The sequence below is a fragment of the Trichophyton benhamiae genome, assembly GCF_000151125.1.
Source record: "Trichophyton benhamiae CBS 112371 chromosome Unknown Abenha-G-c-31b08.f1, whole genome shotgun sequence".
NCBI classification, from domain to species: domain Eukaryota; kingdom Fungi; phylum Ascomycota; class Eurotiomycetes; order Onygenales; family Arthrodermataceae; genus Trichophyton; species Trichophyton benhamiae.
Window position 1 is genome coordinate 324930 of NW_003315089.1, and position 15980 is coordinate 340909.

Here is a 15980-nt window from a genome sequence, read left to right on the forward strand (position 1 = left end):
CTTCTATTTTGCTTCGGTTACTATAGAATAGCATTCCCTCGTGCCTCTTCGTTTGCACCCTTTCCTTTGTCTGGTCAAATCGGCGTTTTTATTCGTTCTGTGAGTTGGTTTTCCCTCCCTTGTCTTTCCCCTCTTAGTCAAAATGGTCCGTCTATTCGAGACGTCGAAATCTGGTCTTAATTCCTTTTGGTTCCTTTTCTTTTGGTCAGTTCTCGATTACATTATTGGGGCCAATGTGGGTGGATCCTGCATACAGGCAATAGGTTTCTTGAGATAGTGAACTATCTATATCAACTCCTTCGCATACACAGTGATCTTCCATTTCCCGCATATTGATATTCAGGGGACTTCTTGTCTTATATAAGCGACCCTATTTAAGTTTATCTCCAAACCTTAAATCATTCCCATGTCTTGGCATTTTCGATGTCTAATTTTTTTTTTTTTTTGGTCGCATCGATGCAGCAAACCAACATCATTCATCCCACAACACCTGCGATCGGGATGCTCATATAAAGTGCCGTTACACTTTTTCATCGCCCTGCATTACTCTCTACCCCTTCGCAATTCTGAATTTTAGCCGGTTCAGCTTCTGGCGGCGCCCCCTGCTGCAGAGGCCAACGATTCCCCTTCCCCGTTTCCACCTCCGCCAAATAAAAATAGCAACTATGTCGAGCACGAACGCAAACACAGTCGACACCAGTGTTGAGTCTGGGTCAATACCTCCCGGGATAATACAGGCTGTTAATGAAATGAAACCTAAGCCGTCAAGGAAGAAGCTACATGGCCGTGAATTCTACGAGAGTATAGGCAGCCCAAAGATGGTCGTTGCACCAATGGTAGATAGATCCGAATTTGTACGTTTCCACCACTGATACTACTTGATTGAATCTTTACTGAGAATCGTATGATATGTGTGCCAGGCCTGGCGAATGCTCACTCGTTCGTTCATGGGAGAAGGAAATCCTACTCCCATCCTAGCCTACTCGCCTATGTTCCACGCCCGATTCTTCAATGAGGCGCCCGCATACCGCACACAGCATTTTGAACCAGTACGCCAGGCCAAAACAGTCGGCACTGATGAAACCACCGCGGAGCCGTATCTAGATGGAAACCCAAAGCACGACAGACCACTCATCGTTCAATTTTGCGCCAACGATCCAGATGAGCTGCTCAAAGCTGCGCGCCATGTTGAAGCACACTGCGATGCAGTTGATTTGAATCTCGGATGTCCTCAGGGCATCGCAAAGAAAGGACACTATGGTGCTTTCTTGCAGGAGGATCCAGATCTAATATACAAACTTATCAATAAGTTACATAACGAGCTTTCGATACCAGTGACAGCCAAGTTCCGGATTCTTGAAACAAAGGAGAAAACACTCGAGTATGCGCGTATGATTCTTTCTGCTGGTGCGAGTATCTTATCCGTGCATGGCAGGAGGAGAGAGCAAAAGGGCCATAATACCGGCGTGGCGAACTGGGAGTATATTCGATACTTGAGAGATAACTTACCCCCTGAGACTGTTATTTTCGCAAACGGGAATATTTTAAATCATAGTGATATTAGTCGTTGCTTGGAGGTTACAGGGGCAGACGGTGTGATGAGTGCAGAAGGCAATCTTTCGGATCCAACGATCTTCTCGACGCCTCCAGCTCCAGGCGAAGAAGGGAGGATGTATTGGCGTGGCAGAGACGGGAGAGGGGGGTTTAGGCTTGACTATGTCCTACGACGGTACATGGATATTATTTATAAATATGTTCTCGAACAGGATCCTCCGCAGAGAGCACCGCTATATCATCCAGACGACGAACCTGCTTCGGAATCTAATGGCCAGATACAGACAGATGAAGCTGTTGAAGATGAAAGCGAACAACCCCCTAGGAAGAAACAGAAGCAAGGAAAACGTGCGAAGAGAACTCCATCAACCAATCTATCTTCCATGCAAGGCCATCTATTCCAACTCCTTCGACACCTTGTCTCGCACCGGACAGACATCAGGGATGCGCTCGCACGCTGTCACGGAGGAGACATGCCTAATTTTGAAAAAGTTGTCAAACTAGTTGACCACGCTGTCAAGCAAGGCATGCAGGAATATGAGCAAAACCCGGACTGGAAGCACGTTGTTCCCGCCTCGAAACCGGGGGTGGTCAAATCGGAGGAATCAAAGGCGACGATGGAGAAGTATCAGAGACCTTGGTGGGTATGTCAGCCATATATCCGACCACTACCTGAAGAAGCACTGCAAATTGGGTCATTGCAGTTGAAGAAGAAGGATAAGCTTGCTGAGGAAGCACAGCTTATTGACATCAAGGCTGGTGCTGTTAAGGGGGAACATGGGAATGGAAATGGAGTTCCTGTTAGCAGTCTTGAGCCCGTTAATGGTAAAGGAGACGAGAATAATGTTACTATCACCCCTGACCCGTTGGTCAGTGGATAGTTAGGCACCCCGAAACATTTGTTTGGTAGATTTGGTTATACATTTTTTGTTCAGGATACCCTCTGTATATAGTCACTGGAGTTGGATAAAAGAGCAGCATATAAGATAGAGAATACATAGATATTGATTTGCAAGCAGTTTCGCCGCGGACGATCATTTCGGTATCTAACCATTTGCGGAAGATGATAACTGTAGCATGTCTGTGGCCTGTCTGCCGAGAATCTACCGATTATCATCCAATCCAAAACTAACTTTCTATTCCGCTTCATTTAATCACCGAAGGACACCAATTGTCACAATCAACCTTCCTAGACTCATGTTAGCCCTACCACAGCGCTGTGCGGCTCGAAGAAACCTGATACGAACATTCTTTCACCACGAAAAAACGAGACAGGCGAGGAGCATCTCGATAACATGTCGTGGTCTGTGCAGTTCACCGGCTACTCTATTAACTGGCTTATAAAACTGACATCCTACAGGCAAGCCTATCGGCGAAGAAGAGCTGTTCAAATATACCAATGGACGGTTTTTAATCAATGAAGAACAGCAGTTACAAAAGCGTTATCTGAAGTTCGATGTTCCCCGACTATGTGCAGTGGCCGCTGCTGCCGGGCCGTCTACATCCCCCATCGTATCTATCTCCAAGATGGAGGGAGGCTTTTGTAAAGCGCTCTTGATGCGAAAGGCAGATGGTACGGAAGTAGTTGCAAAGCTACCATCAAGAGTAGTTGGACCTGCTAGGGATTCTACATCCTCAGAGGTCGCAACTCTGAAATATGGTAACTAACATTGAAATCACGGTCAATCCAATTATATATAATAAACTGAAATTTTTGGACAGTGCGGCAACATACCACAATCCCAGTCCCGGATGTGTTTGCATGGAATTCAGACGCTTCTAACGACGTTGGACGAGAGTATATCATCCTGGAAAAGGCACCTGGAATTCAGCTTTACAAAAAATGGGGAAGCATGAATGGCACATCGAAACTCGCTCTCGTAAGAAGCCTGGTAGACTTGGAGAGACAGCTGGCCGCCATCCATTTCCCGGTATCAGGAAGCCTTTACCTTAGGGAATCCGCTATATCGAATCATTGCCAACCACTATGCAAGTCTCTGGACCCAGATCAACGTTACTGTATTGGGCCCTCCGCAGAACGATCCTGGAATACACTAGTAGGGTCATCAGTTGAACATCATTCAGGCCCATGTAGGTACTCAGTCACACAATATACAACAGCTCCTAACCTCGTATTAGGGGACTCGCTTTCTGAATACGGCACTGACCTCGCTCGACGGGAAATAACCCGGATTTCCTCCTCTCCAGCAAGAGATTACCGCCCTTACAACCACCAGCACTGTGCTGATGAGGAGATTACCGACCTCAAGAATGCAATGACTATATTCAAAACATTAGAGTCAAGGAGCGCCGATCTCGCCTCTATCTCAAGGCCAACATTGTGGCACACTGATTTGCACATGGGGAATATATTTGTTTCAGACAATGATCCAACAGAGATCGTTTCGATCATTGACTGGCAGTATATAGCTATTGGCCCTCTGTTTCTGCAAGCAAACTGGCCAAGCTTCCTCAAACCCGGAGACGAGTATATCTACGGGCCCATTCAACCACAGCTGCCGCATGATTTTGAGGAACTTGGCGAAGCCGAGAAGAGACTTGCGTCTTCAATACGAGATGATGCGATTATCTCGAAGTCATATGAATTACAATCTTTTCTTCATAGCCAAGACGTATATCGAAGCCTGAACCTACCGACTGTTTTCAGGGAACTCTTCGTCCGTTGTGGCGAATCAAATTCTGAAGGCACAATATGCCTACGGGTTTGCCTTGCTGAACTTTACCAGTCGTGGGCTGCGTTTTCTCTTACTGGAGAATGCCCAGTATCTTTCTCTAGCCGTGAGCTTGAGAAAATCGAAGGTCTATTTCAAGAGTATCGGAATTGGCATGACGTCCAGGAGTTTGCAAGGAGTTACCTTGAGACAGATGCAGATGGTTGGGTATCCCCAGAGCTCAGCTTTTCCGAAATACAACAGCGTAATAGGCATGCATTGGAGAGATATGTGAAGGAGATGGCGCACTATATGCCTTTGGAAGCTGCTCGAAAAATGTGGCCCTTTCCAGACGAGTGCTAGAGGTGATTCTCACTTAGGCTCAATGGTAGCTCTTGTTCTGACAAGTATCCGGCGCTGCCCCTGGCTCTTCAGTACCTAATAGCTTAAAAGTAAAGCCTCAAAATAAGAAGCCAGAAGTTAACTAGCGGAGTTCGTTGGATGGCGAATTTTCATGCGTATTGTTTCCCCGTCCCTTAACTACAAGGGGATACTTGTGCTTCCTTTAGCCTGGTTTATCCCATGTCTTCTCCACTTAGCTATAGCTCCAGCGTTGCGATTAAACGGAGCATCTCTTCATGGGAGTGCAAGTGGGTAACTACTAACCGTTAGTTAATATAGCTAGCCACAGGAGCAATTCTCGACAACGATTCTCAAGAGGCCCAAGTCTCCGAATGCAGACCCAGGAGAATATGTACTGCCCTTGATATCCTATAGCTAAACTATGTTTGCGTGTCTTTGGCGGTGGTCATCCCTTCGCGGGGTGGGTGGTTGCATGGCTGTGACCTATAACAAGGGCCTTACTCGTTGTCTGGCCAGCAGTCGTTAAACAAACCATCACAGGGAAAAATGCAGCTGACCGCAACATCCTCGACGCAACGACTCTGTCACCGCAGCCTGGGATGGATGGATGTGGTGTTATGCTGTTATGAAGCGTCGTAGCGATACTGGATGTTGCGGTCGAGGCAGAGAAGAGCAAAAACCAAACGTCGCGTGCGAGTCGTGAAGTCGCAAGGTAAGAAAAAGGGTGTTTCCTCTTTGGGCGATTTCAACGACACTCCATCTTTTCGCTGTGTTTTTCGTTTGTTATTTTTTATTTTTCTTCCTTTTTCTTTTTTTTTTTCCTTCTCCAAATCCTGCGTTTCCACCAAGTCAAGCCACGATAGCTTCACGCCTCACTCATAGCCTTGTCTGCTCTCTAGGACTGCGTTTTTCGAGCGCTGCTCTCCGATACCACTTGTTTGCCTTGAGACTGCTTGGGGGGGTTGCTTCTGACCCCGTTTTGGCCATGGATGGCTGTGAGAAATTCCCTTCCAGCGCGCGCACAAAGACGCCAGAACCCAAATCTCCTCGCCATTCCATAACATTTGTAAGTCTCTTTCGCTTCCTACCGCTCATCTCTCCGACGGGGCGCGCATATTGTATCAGAGGGGTTGACTTGACGTGTCCAGTCTTCAACGGCCTCTGGCCCTTCGAAAAAAGATATAGTTGCGAGAGACCTGGGATGCGGCGGTTTTATGGGCAGCCGCAGCGGCAGTCCCAACCTATCAGACATGATCGCGGCAGAACAGAGCAGTATAAGAGAGGCCGAACGGTGTCGTGCGAACGAAGAGTTCAAATCGGGAGCTTCATATCCAGGTTTCAGGGAGAGAGTCTGCCTCGGTTCCCAAATCCTCGTCGAGATAAGAACAAACAAGAAGGTACTGCTTTTCCTCTCCCCTGCGGTATTGCCGCTTAGATCTGCCACAGCATTATCTAAGCGCAATAGTTAATATATTTCGTCTTCTAGGTTGACAACCCCATTGACACTATATCAAAACTAGTAGAAGAATTGAAAGTCTTATTTGACGGCCGTCCCGTGACGGTTACACTTGACGATGAAGTGAAGATCTCGTGTCAATTTGGAGACGAGCCAGCCTACATCGTCTTCGTGACAGCTCTATGTGACTTGTTGACACCGCGGCGCAGCTACCGCTATGCCTCCATTATCCAGCAGGAAATTCACGCGGCAATGCATATCCCCCCAACTCATGGTATCGTCAGACTTCTCCCCGCGTATGAACACCATTTCGGGACAGGTGGAACAACATATTACCAAAAAGTCATCGACCTGGAAAATGCATCAAAAGAAAACTCTAGAGTTGCATCCCGCAAAGCGAGTACTTCAAAGAAGTCAACATCATCTGTTGCACGTCTATTGAAGAGATCGACATCTAGATTTAGCTTCACCAGTCAAGTTAGCTGGAAGGGTGATAAGCAACGGGAATCGAAGAAAGATATCGACTCCGACGGGGGTTCAGTAGGGAAACAGAAGGTCCGAGAGCCCGATATTAAGGAGTATTCCGCGTTCTAAAGTTCTTTCTGTTTAATTTCATCGCTCCGGCCAGAGGCGTGGGCGGGAGAAATGTATAATTATTAAACTGGCAGGGAGGTCATCGAAGTCCAGGTCAAACACAACGTACCTATACCACAATTCCAAGCTGGCTTCTTATTTTCTTTGCGGGACATAGTTACCCTAAAATTGATCTTCTTTCAATCCATATTATTTTCTATTTACTCCAATGGTGGCGACACAACCTTGATATTCAACCTAGACTCCGCCATAATACTCTTGGATCTCTCCCAGTCAACTCCAAATAGCCCAGCATTAATACGACAGGACCATAGCCCGGCATCCCTTAAAGTACTATCCTTATCCGCCATACCTCCGTCAATCTGGCGTTTTAGGTCTGCCAAAGCCGTAGCCGTGTTCTCAATAATCTCATTGGGAGGGTTACGTTTGCCAGCAGCATAGTGCCAAGCTGTAAAGAGACATATTATCCAATGCCGTTTGCCTGCTGGCTGGGGGAATGAATTATGTGTTCTTGCGTTTCCTCTACCTCCGCCCCTGCCCCGACCCCGACCCCGACCGCGTCCTCCACCCCTAGCAGCGCTTATGTGGAAACCCTGTGGATCATAATCGCCTGGCTGTGGTGGTATAACTAAAGCTGTCCCTTCAGGAAGTTTAGTTACTCGCTGTATAGCGTTATTGGTGTCATTTCCAGTCTTGGTATCATTAGTTGGATGGAGTCCCGTCTGAGGATTGGCAAGAAGGTCCAAGCAATATGAGCGATAAATCTGGTATGCCGCTGGGTACTAAGAGTGCGGGAGAAAAAAAAGAGAATTAGAACCACCAGCAATACCGTCTTCAATACCATGCCCTGAGCTGGATAAGGGGTATATGGGCACCGGGATCATACTCTATTCTTAAACTCAAGTGCAATACCTTTCCCCCAGGATCCTTGACAATTGCATGCGTCTATAAAGCAGTGGGTTAGTGTATGGGTATATAACTGTGAATGGCATAGAAAGAGGTACGGATAAGAGCAGCCCCTTCGGGAGCCAGGAATAAATCTCCTTCTATCTCGGTTATATTCTCCATATGTTGACAAAATGAAATCACATCAAAAAACCACGGTAAAGAAGTTGCTTCGGTTGTTATTGTGTTCCTTTGTTCTTCGTTGTGAAGTTGTCGAAGATGCGTAGCTGATTCAAGCTGTCCAAGTTGGAGTCATAACTATATCCCGATTAGGAACACCTGACATACCTCGGTCGTAACAACTTAACTCCGTTTCGCTTAGTAATTAATCACGTGACTACGCGTTTCGGCCATGACTGGGAACTTCGGGAGGAAACCATCGAAAACAGTGAGAAGTACAAGCAGGAATCCATGCTAGAAGGAGAAGACAGCGTTTGTGATACGGAGTATTGCCTGCGAATTTGCGAATTTGCGATTACGTATAATGGCCCCAGTTGAGACCAAGGGCAAGAAATTCAGCCGCCCGCAAAAGTACAGCCTGCAGACTCCAGACGCGACGAAGACGACCAAGAAGCAAACAGGCCAAAAGCCGCCCCTGAAGAGACGCTCAACAGCCGGGGAAAAGGATCAAACAACTCCTATCTCAACGACAGCCTCAAAAAGACAGAAGCAGACGAATGATACGCCACGGGCTAGCTCATCGATCGCCCTGGAAGATGAGGAAATGTCGGAAATGGACGACATGTCCTCTTCCGAGGAGCCTGACTACATACTTGCAGAGATAACTGCTGTGGACGGGCCAAAACAACATCCAGCAGATAATAAATCTTCTGATCCACGAATTGATTATAAGCTTATCACCACCATTCTGCACGAGGTCGCCTTCAAGAAGAAGAAAACTCGGATAACGAAAGACGGAGTGAAGCTATTTACGAAATATATTGAAAGCTTTGCCACCGAAGCCGTAAGCAGAGCAATTGAAGAAAAACGCATGAATAATGCTGCTAGCATGGCTACGCCGGCTACAAGAGCAGATATTGAGCATAGCAATTATCTAGAGGTATAATAACACCCTTTTTCCAGTCCCATTCTGCTGGTTGTGGTGGGGTCTTTGTTTGATTGTTGCTGACGGCCATCCATAGACAGAGGATCTGGAGAGAGCATACCCACAACTCATGCTTGACTTCTGATGAGAATAATATTGCGGCAGGCTCCCGCTATACTTCTCTTTTACACCTGATGATGAAGGAGGCGAGGGCCATCCTGACTGTTGATAGGCGGTCTTTTGCCAGGCACGCCGATTACTCCTATCTTGGGCCAGCCCAAATATGGGCATTCTTACCTCGGTTTTAGGCACAGTATGGCTGGTATCTTATGTAGTGTGCGGCAGGCTTTGTCACTCCGTACATAGTTCTCACAACCGCTGCCATCTTCCACCTATACCAATCTGCACGTCATGTGGTATAGTTCGTTGAACTTCGAGATCAAAAGTCCCCCAGCAAGGTACGTTTCTAGTGTATATTACAGGTATCGATGTACCAACCATTACCCGCTTCCTAACAATATTTACCCCTAGCAATAAAAAAAAAAAAAAAAAAAAAAAAAAAAAAAAAAAAAAAAAAAAAAAAAAAAAACTCGCCGCGATCGTTTATCTGCTAGAACTTGGTATCTTTACTGGCGGCGTCCTAGCTCGTGGGGGGCTAATGCAACAAGATAAGCAGAAGTATGATTGCTCCGTTTACAGCACAGGCAGCGTTAAGCCGAGTGAAGAAGACACGAAATCAGCTTGCCAAAAGGCTGAAGGATCGTTCTGTCATCCGGAGATGGAGAACGATGAGACCTTGTTTTTTTTTTGTATCATCGGTGCGGGTCATGACAACAAGGTCACTGCATTTGAGGAGGCTTGCAAATTCGGTACCCAATACCTCGTTTCATATAGGGAGCGCAAGTACGGAAGAGTTAGAGAAATACTCTACCTAATTAAGTTCTTATCAGTTAATGAACTAGTTACCCTCCCAGGACCAGAATGCAAATCATTTGAAGAGACCAACTAAGGTGCCAGAGCAAAAGTTACAGTTGCAATAGATGAAACCGCAGAGGACGCTTAAACCACAGTTCAAGATTCAAGAAAGTTAGCAGTCTCTCTTTGGATAATCACACGCTTACTCCATCTTAATCTCCATCAGATGTCCCGTTTTTTTTTTTTTTTTTTTTTTTTTAATGGATACTTAAGGCGCACAGCTAGCTGTTTGAACTCCTAACGGAGCTTGCCAGCTGATGAGGATGTACTCCGTAAAGTAGGCAGATTTGATTCTTTAAGACGTCAAAAATGCTGATACTTAACCAAGCGGGAGGCAACTGGGTGGGGCCTTTGTCGGAAAATAGTGGGGCTGAGAGTTTACACGCGAAGCTTGACTTCTTTAAGGTTCCAGGGCAGCTTGCTGATTGGTTAACTAGTTTTCGGCTCCATCAAACTGATGTTCAGTAATGGAACCGATTAGCTAGAACTTGATTCTCATATTGGGTCACGTATGTCGATGTGTAAACTATTAGTTAATTGGTACACTCCTATAATTGCCTAAGTAGCCAATTTGTTATATTTTTAAGCCACGAACGAGGGATCGTACCTGGCGGAATATCATGATTACACGACCGACCCAGTTCTATACATTCAAGAATGCAGGTCTTACCAATATATCATTTCAGAATAGATCTTCGTTCATTAAGTGTGCGTAGCAATCTATAAGTAAGTTGAATAGAGCTACCTTCCCAAGAAGGTCACCAGGAGCTCTCTTGCCAAAGCAGAAGGCGACACCGACTGCATCTTCAGGCACGACCCAGGACCAATGCACCTGCATATATTAATATCTCACCGGACGCTCCTTCCCTGGAGAACGTTGTATATTTCAATGGCAGAAGCATTGTGGGAAGTTTGTAAACAAGCATATCATTTCTTCCTGTTTATAGAGTCCACTTCTTTTCCAAATATTTTCAATCTTGCTCCGTTGTCTCAATCAAGTCACATAACACGGCTTATAGCCAAAAAAAAAAAAAAAAAAAATAAATAAATAAATAAAATAAAATAATCTATACGGTTAGCGATAGCTTCTATTAGCAGGTCCTCGCTCAATATTGACTCTTAAGTCTTTCCACTCGGAATTTTGCATCACATACCCCGGACTCTCTATGTTTCCCTTTCTTCCCTAATATACCCCTCAGGATCCAAACCATCACAGTGAGTGTTGGGGATATCACATACCAGCATAATAGAATGGTAAGTGATAAGTGTTCTTCACCTCTGAGCCTCGGGTAATGATGAGTTTTCTGTGGTAGTTTGGCTAACAAACCTGAGGAATAATAGGCATCCCTCAGAATATATATCATCACTGGGATTGCTAGCAGAACAGAAAGGCAAGTGATAAGTGTTCACAACCTCTGAGCCTCAAGCAATGATGAGTGGTGTGTGTACTTTGATGCCGGCCATTTGGCTGACAAACCTTGCTTCTTGGAATAACAGGCATCCCTCAGAATATATATCATCATTGGGATTGCTAGCAGAACAGAAAGGCAAGTGATAAGTGTCCTATACCTCTGAGCCTCGGGCAATGATGAGTAGTATGTGTACTTTGATGCCGGCCGTTTGGCTGACAAACCTTGCTTCCAGGAATAATAGGTATAGGCATCCCTCAGAATATATATCATCACTGGGACTGCTAGCAGAACAGAAAGGCAAGTGATAAGTGTTTTGTACCTCTGTGACTTGGGCAATGATGAGTCTAGCATGACTACTTTGATGCCGGCCATTCTTGCTTCTCGGAATAATAGGTATAGGCATCCCTCAGAATATTTATCATCATTGGGATTGCTAACGGAACAGAAAGGCAAGTGATAAGAGTCCTATACCTCTGAGCCTCGGGCAATGATGAGTTTTATACGACTTTTTGATGCCGGCCATTTGGCTGACAGACCTTGCTTCCAGGAATAATAGGTATAGGTATCCCTCAGAATATTTATCATCATTGGGATTGCTAGCAGAACAGAAAGGCAAGTGATAAGTGTTCTATACCTCTGAACCTCGGGCAATGATGAGTTTCATATGACTACTTTGATGCCGGCCATTTGGCCGACAAACCTTGCTTCTAGGAATAATGGGTATAGGCATCCCTCAGAGTCCGTATCATCATTGGGATTGCTAGCAGAACAGAAGGCAAGTGATTAATGTATCCAGCTCAGAACTGCGGGCAATGATGAGTCCCCTGTGGTAATTATGATGCCGGCCGTTTGGCTGACAAAACTTGCTTCCAGGAATAACAAGATATCCCTCAGAATCTATATCATTATTGGGATTGTTCGCAGAACAGAAAGGCAAGTGATAAATGCACTCCACATCTGAGACTCTGGCAATGATGAGTCCCGCGCCGTGACTTTTATGCCGAACATTTGGCTGACAGCCCTTATTTCTAGGAACAACAAACTATCCCCTCAGAGTCCATATCATCATTGGGAATGCTGGCAGAACAAAAAGGCAAGTGATAAATGTACTCCACCTCTGAGCCTTGGGCAATGATGAGTCTAGTTGGTAACTTTGATGCCGGCCGTTAGGCAGACAACCATTTCTGGGAATTTGCTCGATGTGGCCCTCAGAATCCAAGTCATCACAGGGGATAAAATCTGCGAAGTATGTGGTTGGAGAAGGTAGAAAATGCGTGGGTATCATATAGGTAATGGGCAAGGTGATGGATCGGGTAATAGGCTGAGCAGAATATGAATCAAAAAAAGCATGTGAGCACACGCAGACAAATCACAATCATAGCAGTGCCATAACAACATAACATTTTACTACTGGGTCTTTTAATGCTGCTAATATTTAGCGTTATTTGTTCTGCCTAATGTTGGTCGAGAGATTCCATGAATCACATAGCATTAGCCAGTCCAGGGCACCGCGAAGTGGTTGTTATAGGGTAGACAGATCACTCTTTGCTTCTGGCAGCGTGTCTTGGGTTGTGAGGGTACCTGCTTATAATATAAAATGCTTCTCTCGGGAGGATGTGCACTCAAGGATTGGCTGTTATAATTTGGTAATCTGGGTATAATGTTAAGTATCGCAGTCTCACTAACTACGGCCTGCCTTCCTTAGGACAAATCAAGGGGATGTCTAGGATAATCAGTATCCATCTCGCTAAATCCCCGTAAAACGAGGTGTTGGCATCTCCGCTTTCGCTTCGTCTCACGGCTTGGTTCTTGGGCACGGTTCGTGGTCTCGCCGTCCTCCGTCGATTCTCAATAATCTGGTGGTGTTGATGTGCTGATTATTTTGGTCCCGTTGGTGGCTCGTCTCGTTCCGTTCAGCTAGCTATATTGCTATTTTTTTTTTTTTATTTATTTGTGGACGTAGACCGTTTAAATAATTATGTCGTAACCAAGTGGCGTTCATTGTGTCATAAACTAAATCTGGATAGTGGGAAGATATTTTGGGTTAACTATGTCATCCACTCCGTACGGCTCGCACACAGCATACGGCCCAAGGTTCCACGGGTATTCAGGCCTTTTAGTTTGGCCGGTGGTCAATACCCTGAACTATTTCTTTCTCTCAAAAGGTGCAGAACGATGATATATGGAAGTACATGCCCAAGAACCCCAATCTGCAGGATATTGGATTTAGTGGACGAAACGATAGTAGCGGGTTCAAGGGTAGGCAACTCGGCCGTCTAGTTGATAGCTAGCTAAATATTCAACAATAGCACTTTGTAGCCAAGTCATCAACTGGCGGAGCCCAGAGCCGCGCCAACAGCCGCGCAACCGCGATGCCCCACTTTTCTGCTCGCTGACCAACAGATCTCTGCGACAGCAACATCAAGCAGAAGTGACAAGCTACAAGCCGGAATGCACTCGCACATTCCGCTACGATGAACGACGCATCGACGGCCCTGCTCACCGAGCACTTCAGCTATACGCCGCTGGTACGCGTGAATTTGACCGATATGCCATTCCATCACGCTAACTCATTGCACAATAATAGTCTCTTATCGACGACGTCATCAACTCGGTAAACAACCTCATCTACCAGGCGATATCGAGCCTTGAAGATGGGCTTCAATCAACGCCTCCGGAGAAACTAGGTTTCAGACACGGGCCCGGCACTATCCCGGACACGGATGACGATGGCAACATACAGTACCCTGAGGCTAGACTGGAAATAGAGAACGGCCTGCACCAGCTCGAGACTCTGCTGGAGGCGACTGTCGACAAAGCTTTTGATAAATTTGAAATTTACGTGTTGAGAAATGTTTTAACGGTCCCTGAAGACTTGACTGGATGGATACGGTTGAGCCATCATGAGGTTAGATCTTTCCCACTTTTACCTGTCTAGCCGACTCACGACTGAATGTTTTATACGTAGGGGTTGTCACTTGAGCCAGCTCGGGAGGGCGCTCCAACTGAGGAGTCATTGACGTTACAGAGGCAAAGGCTCCGAGAGACAAAAAAGCTTAATCGTATGTTGACACATGAATGTGCGAGGAATGATGCGGTTTTATCTCAACTGAGGTCTATGGTTGCAACTGTGAAGCAGAACCACGACGGGGCTACTGTTTCTGCAGGTGCAAATGGTAGCGCAGATATGCAGCTTCCCAACCTCTCTTTTCTGCTCTCTGACCCTCGTGCGAAGAAATTACGGATGGGAGATGGAGGTGCTGGCCCGTCCCATACTCCCCTTACAACCAATACGACCTTCATTCTTTCACAACTACCTGCTCTTCGCGCCGTGTTGACGCAACTACGCACGAAATTACAGACGCTTCCTAAATCCGTCGGTGAGATGGATCTGGATCAAAAGAAGGGGGAGAGAAGAGAGTATATTAATAGCAGGGCTAAGCTGCATCTGGAACGAACGAGCGGAACCGGTGAATCCGAACATGGCCACGGCGTTATTCGAGGGAAGAGAATAAACCCTGAAGAGGTGCAGGCACTCGAGGGTGTTGCAACGACTTTCTCAAAGTGATCATTGGTATATGGGTTGAGGAACCACGGTAAAAACTATGATCTTTTAACTTTAACATTTTCCAAAATTGTCGAGCTAACTGTCAATACCGTCATAAGCCTGATAAAGTCTGCCCGCATATCCCAGAGAATATAAATGGCCTTCTCATCTCCCTGGCGCAGTTGTGCTTGTCAGTTCCTTGCTACCCACCTGCACTGATGCTTTTACAGCTGCCTTCGAGTGAGGGAAGAGAAAAACTAGCTACACAGCCATGGCGGCAGGAGCTGAAACAGAACCATCACGTTCGTGTTTGGCCCTAACGAAGATAATCACAAAGTACATTACTTCCTTCTTCTGGCCTACCCCTGTAATCAAGTAAGTTGTTTTTAACGGCTCGACTAGCTGGCTGATAGACCCCGATCCTGATAATGCATCTAGGAAGCCTTCAGACTGGGGAAAGAGACAGCCATTTATCAGGACACTTCAGGCATCAAATCTCATCGAAAAACACTGTGGAATTGCTATCCTCATGTACTTGAACAAGACAGAAGATTACCTCTCGCCCCAAGAGACCCAACAGCTGGCCGTTCTGCTCAGGGAGCGAGGCAGGTTCGTCACTCACAAAGAACTCTTGGTCAGACAGAGCAAGGCCTTAAATAAGAGTGTAGTCTCCAGGCTAGAAATTCTTGAGATACTCGTCATTGAGCAGCGCCTCATTTTTGGCCGTTTGAGGTGCAACTAATAAGCACCTGTGCAACTGCTATTTAATACTCTGTTCTGGATATGTTCACATCTGCCGGCTATACTTATGTCCGATGAAAGCCCTCGCCTTAGTTACTTATTGTGTACGGAGTATGCGTTTACCAATCTCCCAGTAGAACACAGCGTTTCAGCAGGCGCATAGGTAAAGAAAAATCTAAATACTTGTTATCTTCACTATTTTTCCTCTTTAACGATCCCTGCAACCACCGGCGTCAAGCTCATCAGCCAGTCATCTCTGCAGAAAAGGTCTGCAGGTCCCCGGCGCTTAGACAAGATTTCGACCTGCATTGGACGACCGCCCATACAAGACATGATTGGCCCATGGTCGTCATGCTTCCTATGCATGAATCCCCCCCAGCGAATGAATTGCGTATCGCGGCATCGCGGTGGGACGGACCCTGGTCGTAAAGTGGTCTGGCTGCATGAATATCATTATTCCATGCAAGCATACAGAGTTCTTGAGCAACAATGCACGGGCTATTTTTGGATCCTGCGTTCGTGCGAGGAGCCTTTAGTAGAATAGATAGAGTCAAAGCCGGTCAGCGCATAAAAAAAAAAAACGATAAAGTGCAGACATTCTCCTCTTCTCTTCGGTTTGTCTCTTCTCTCTCTCCCATCATTGCAGGCCAATTTTCTTTTGCATACGTTCTTCTTC

General features: G+C 46.1%; 7 protein-coding genes across 7 annotated transcripts; all 7 read left to right on the forward strand.

The window, feature by feature from the left end:
• Window positions 1–665: 665 nt before the first annotated feature.
• On the forward strand, window positions 666–2435 carry ARB_02173 (uncharacterized protein; the record flags this gene model as incomplete). The annotated part of the gene is made up of 2 exons (XM_003011573.1): window positions 666–854; window positions 921–2435. The coding sequence occupies 2 exons, from the start codon at window positions 666–668 to the stop codon at window positions 2433–2435; spliced, it is 1704 nt and encodes a 567-aa protein (XP_003011619.1).
• A 196-nt stretch (window positions 2436–2631) lies between these two features.
• On the forward strand, window positions 2632–4589 carry ARB_02174 (uncharacterized protein; the record flags this gene model as incomplete). Its single annotated transcript, XM_003011574.1, has 3 exons — window positions 2632–2857; window positions 2915–3214; window positions 3301–4589. 3 exons carry the CDS (start codon window positions 2632–2634, stop codon window positions 4587–4589), a joined length of 1815 nt encoding a protein of 604 aa, XP_003011620.1.
• Window positions 4590–5574: 985 nt separating this feature from the next.
• Window positions 5575–6639, forward strand: ARB_02175 (MIF domain protein; the record flags this gene model as incomplete). Its single annotated transcript, XM_003011575.1, has 3 exons — window positions 5575–5655; window positions 5738–6010; window positions 6076–6639. 3 exons carry the CDS (start codon window positions 5575–5577, stop codon window positions 6637–6639), a joined length of 918 nt encoding a protein of 305 aa, XP_003011621.1.
• Window positions 6640–8068: 1429 nt separating this feature from the next.
• Window positions 8069–8650, forward strand: ARB_02176 (uncharacterized protein; the record flags this gene model as incomplete). The annotated part of the gene is made up of 1 exon (XM_003011576.1): window positions 8069–8650. The coding sequence occupies one exon, from the start codon at window positions 8069–8071 to the stop codon at window positions 8648–8650; it is 582 nt and encodes a 193-aa protein (XP_003011622.1).
• Window positions 8651–9287: 637 nt separating this feature from the next.
• ARB_02177 (uncharacterized protein) lies at window positions 9288–9638 on the forward strand (the record flags this gene model as incomplete). Its single annotated transcript, XM_003011577.1, has 1 exon — window positions 9288–9638. The coding sequence occupies one exon, from the start codon at window positions 9288–9290 to the stop codon at window positions 9636–9638; it is 351 nt and encodes a 116-aa protein (XP_003011623.1).
• A 3852-nt stretch (window positions 9639–13490) lies between these two features.
• On the forward strand, window positions 13491–14584 carry ARB_02178 (uncharacterized protein; the record flags this gene model as incomplete). The annotated part of the gene is made up of 3 exons (XM_003011578.1): window positions 13491–13544; window positions 13604–13924; window positions 13985–14584. 3 exons carry the CDS (start codon window positions 13491–13493, stop codon window positions 14582–14584), a joined length of 975 nt encoding a protein of 324 aa, XP_003011624.1.
• Window positions 14585–14834: 250 nt separating this feature from the next.
• ARB_02179 (uncharacterized protein) lies at window positions 14835–15305 on the forward strand (the record flags this gene model as incomplete). The annotated part of the gene is made up of 2 exons (XM_003011579.1): window positions 14835–14938; window positions 14966–15305. The coding sequence occupies 2 exons, from the start codon at window positions 14835–14837 to the stop codon at window positions 15303–15305; spliced, it is 444 nt and encodes a 147-aa protein (XP_003011625.1).
• Window positions 15306–15980: the final 675 nt, after the last annotated feature.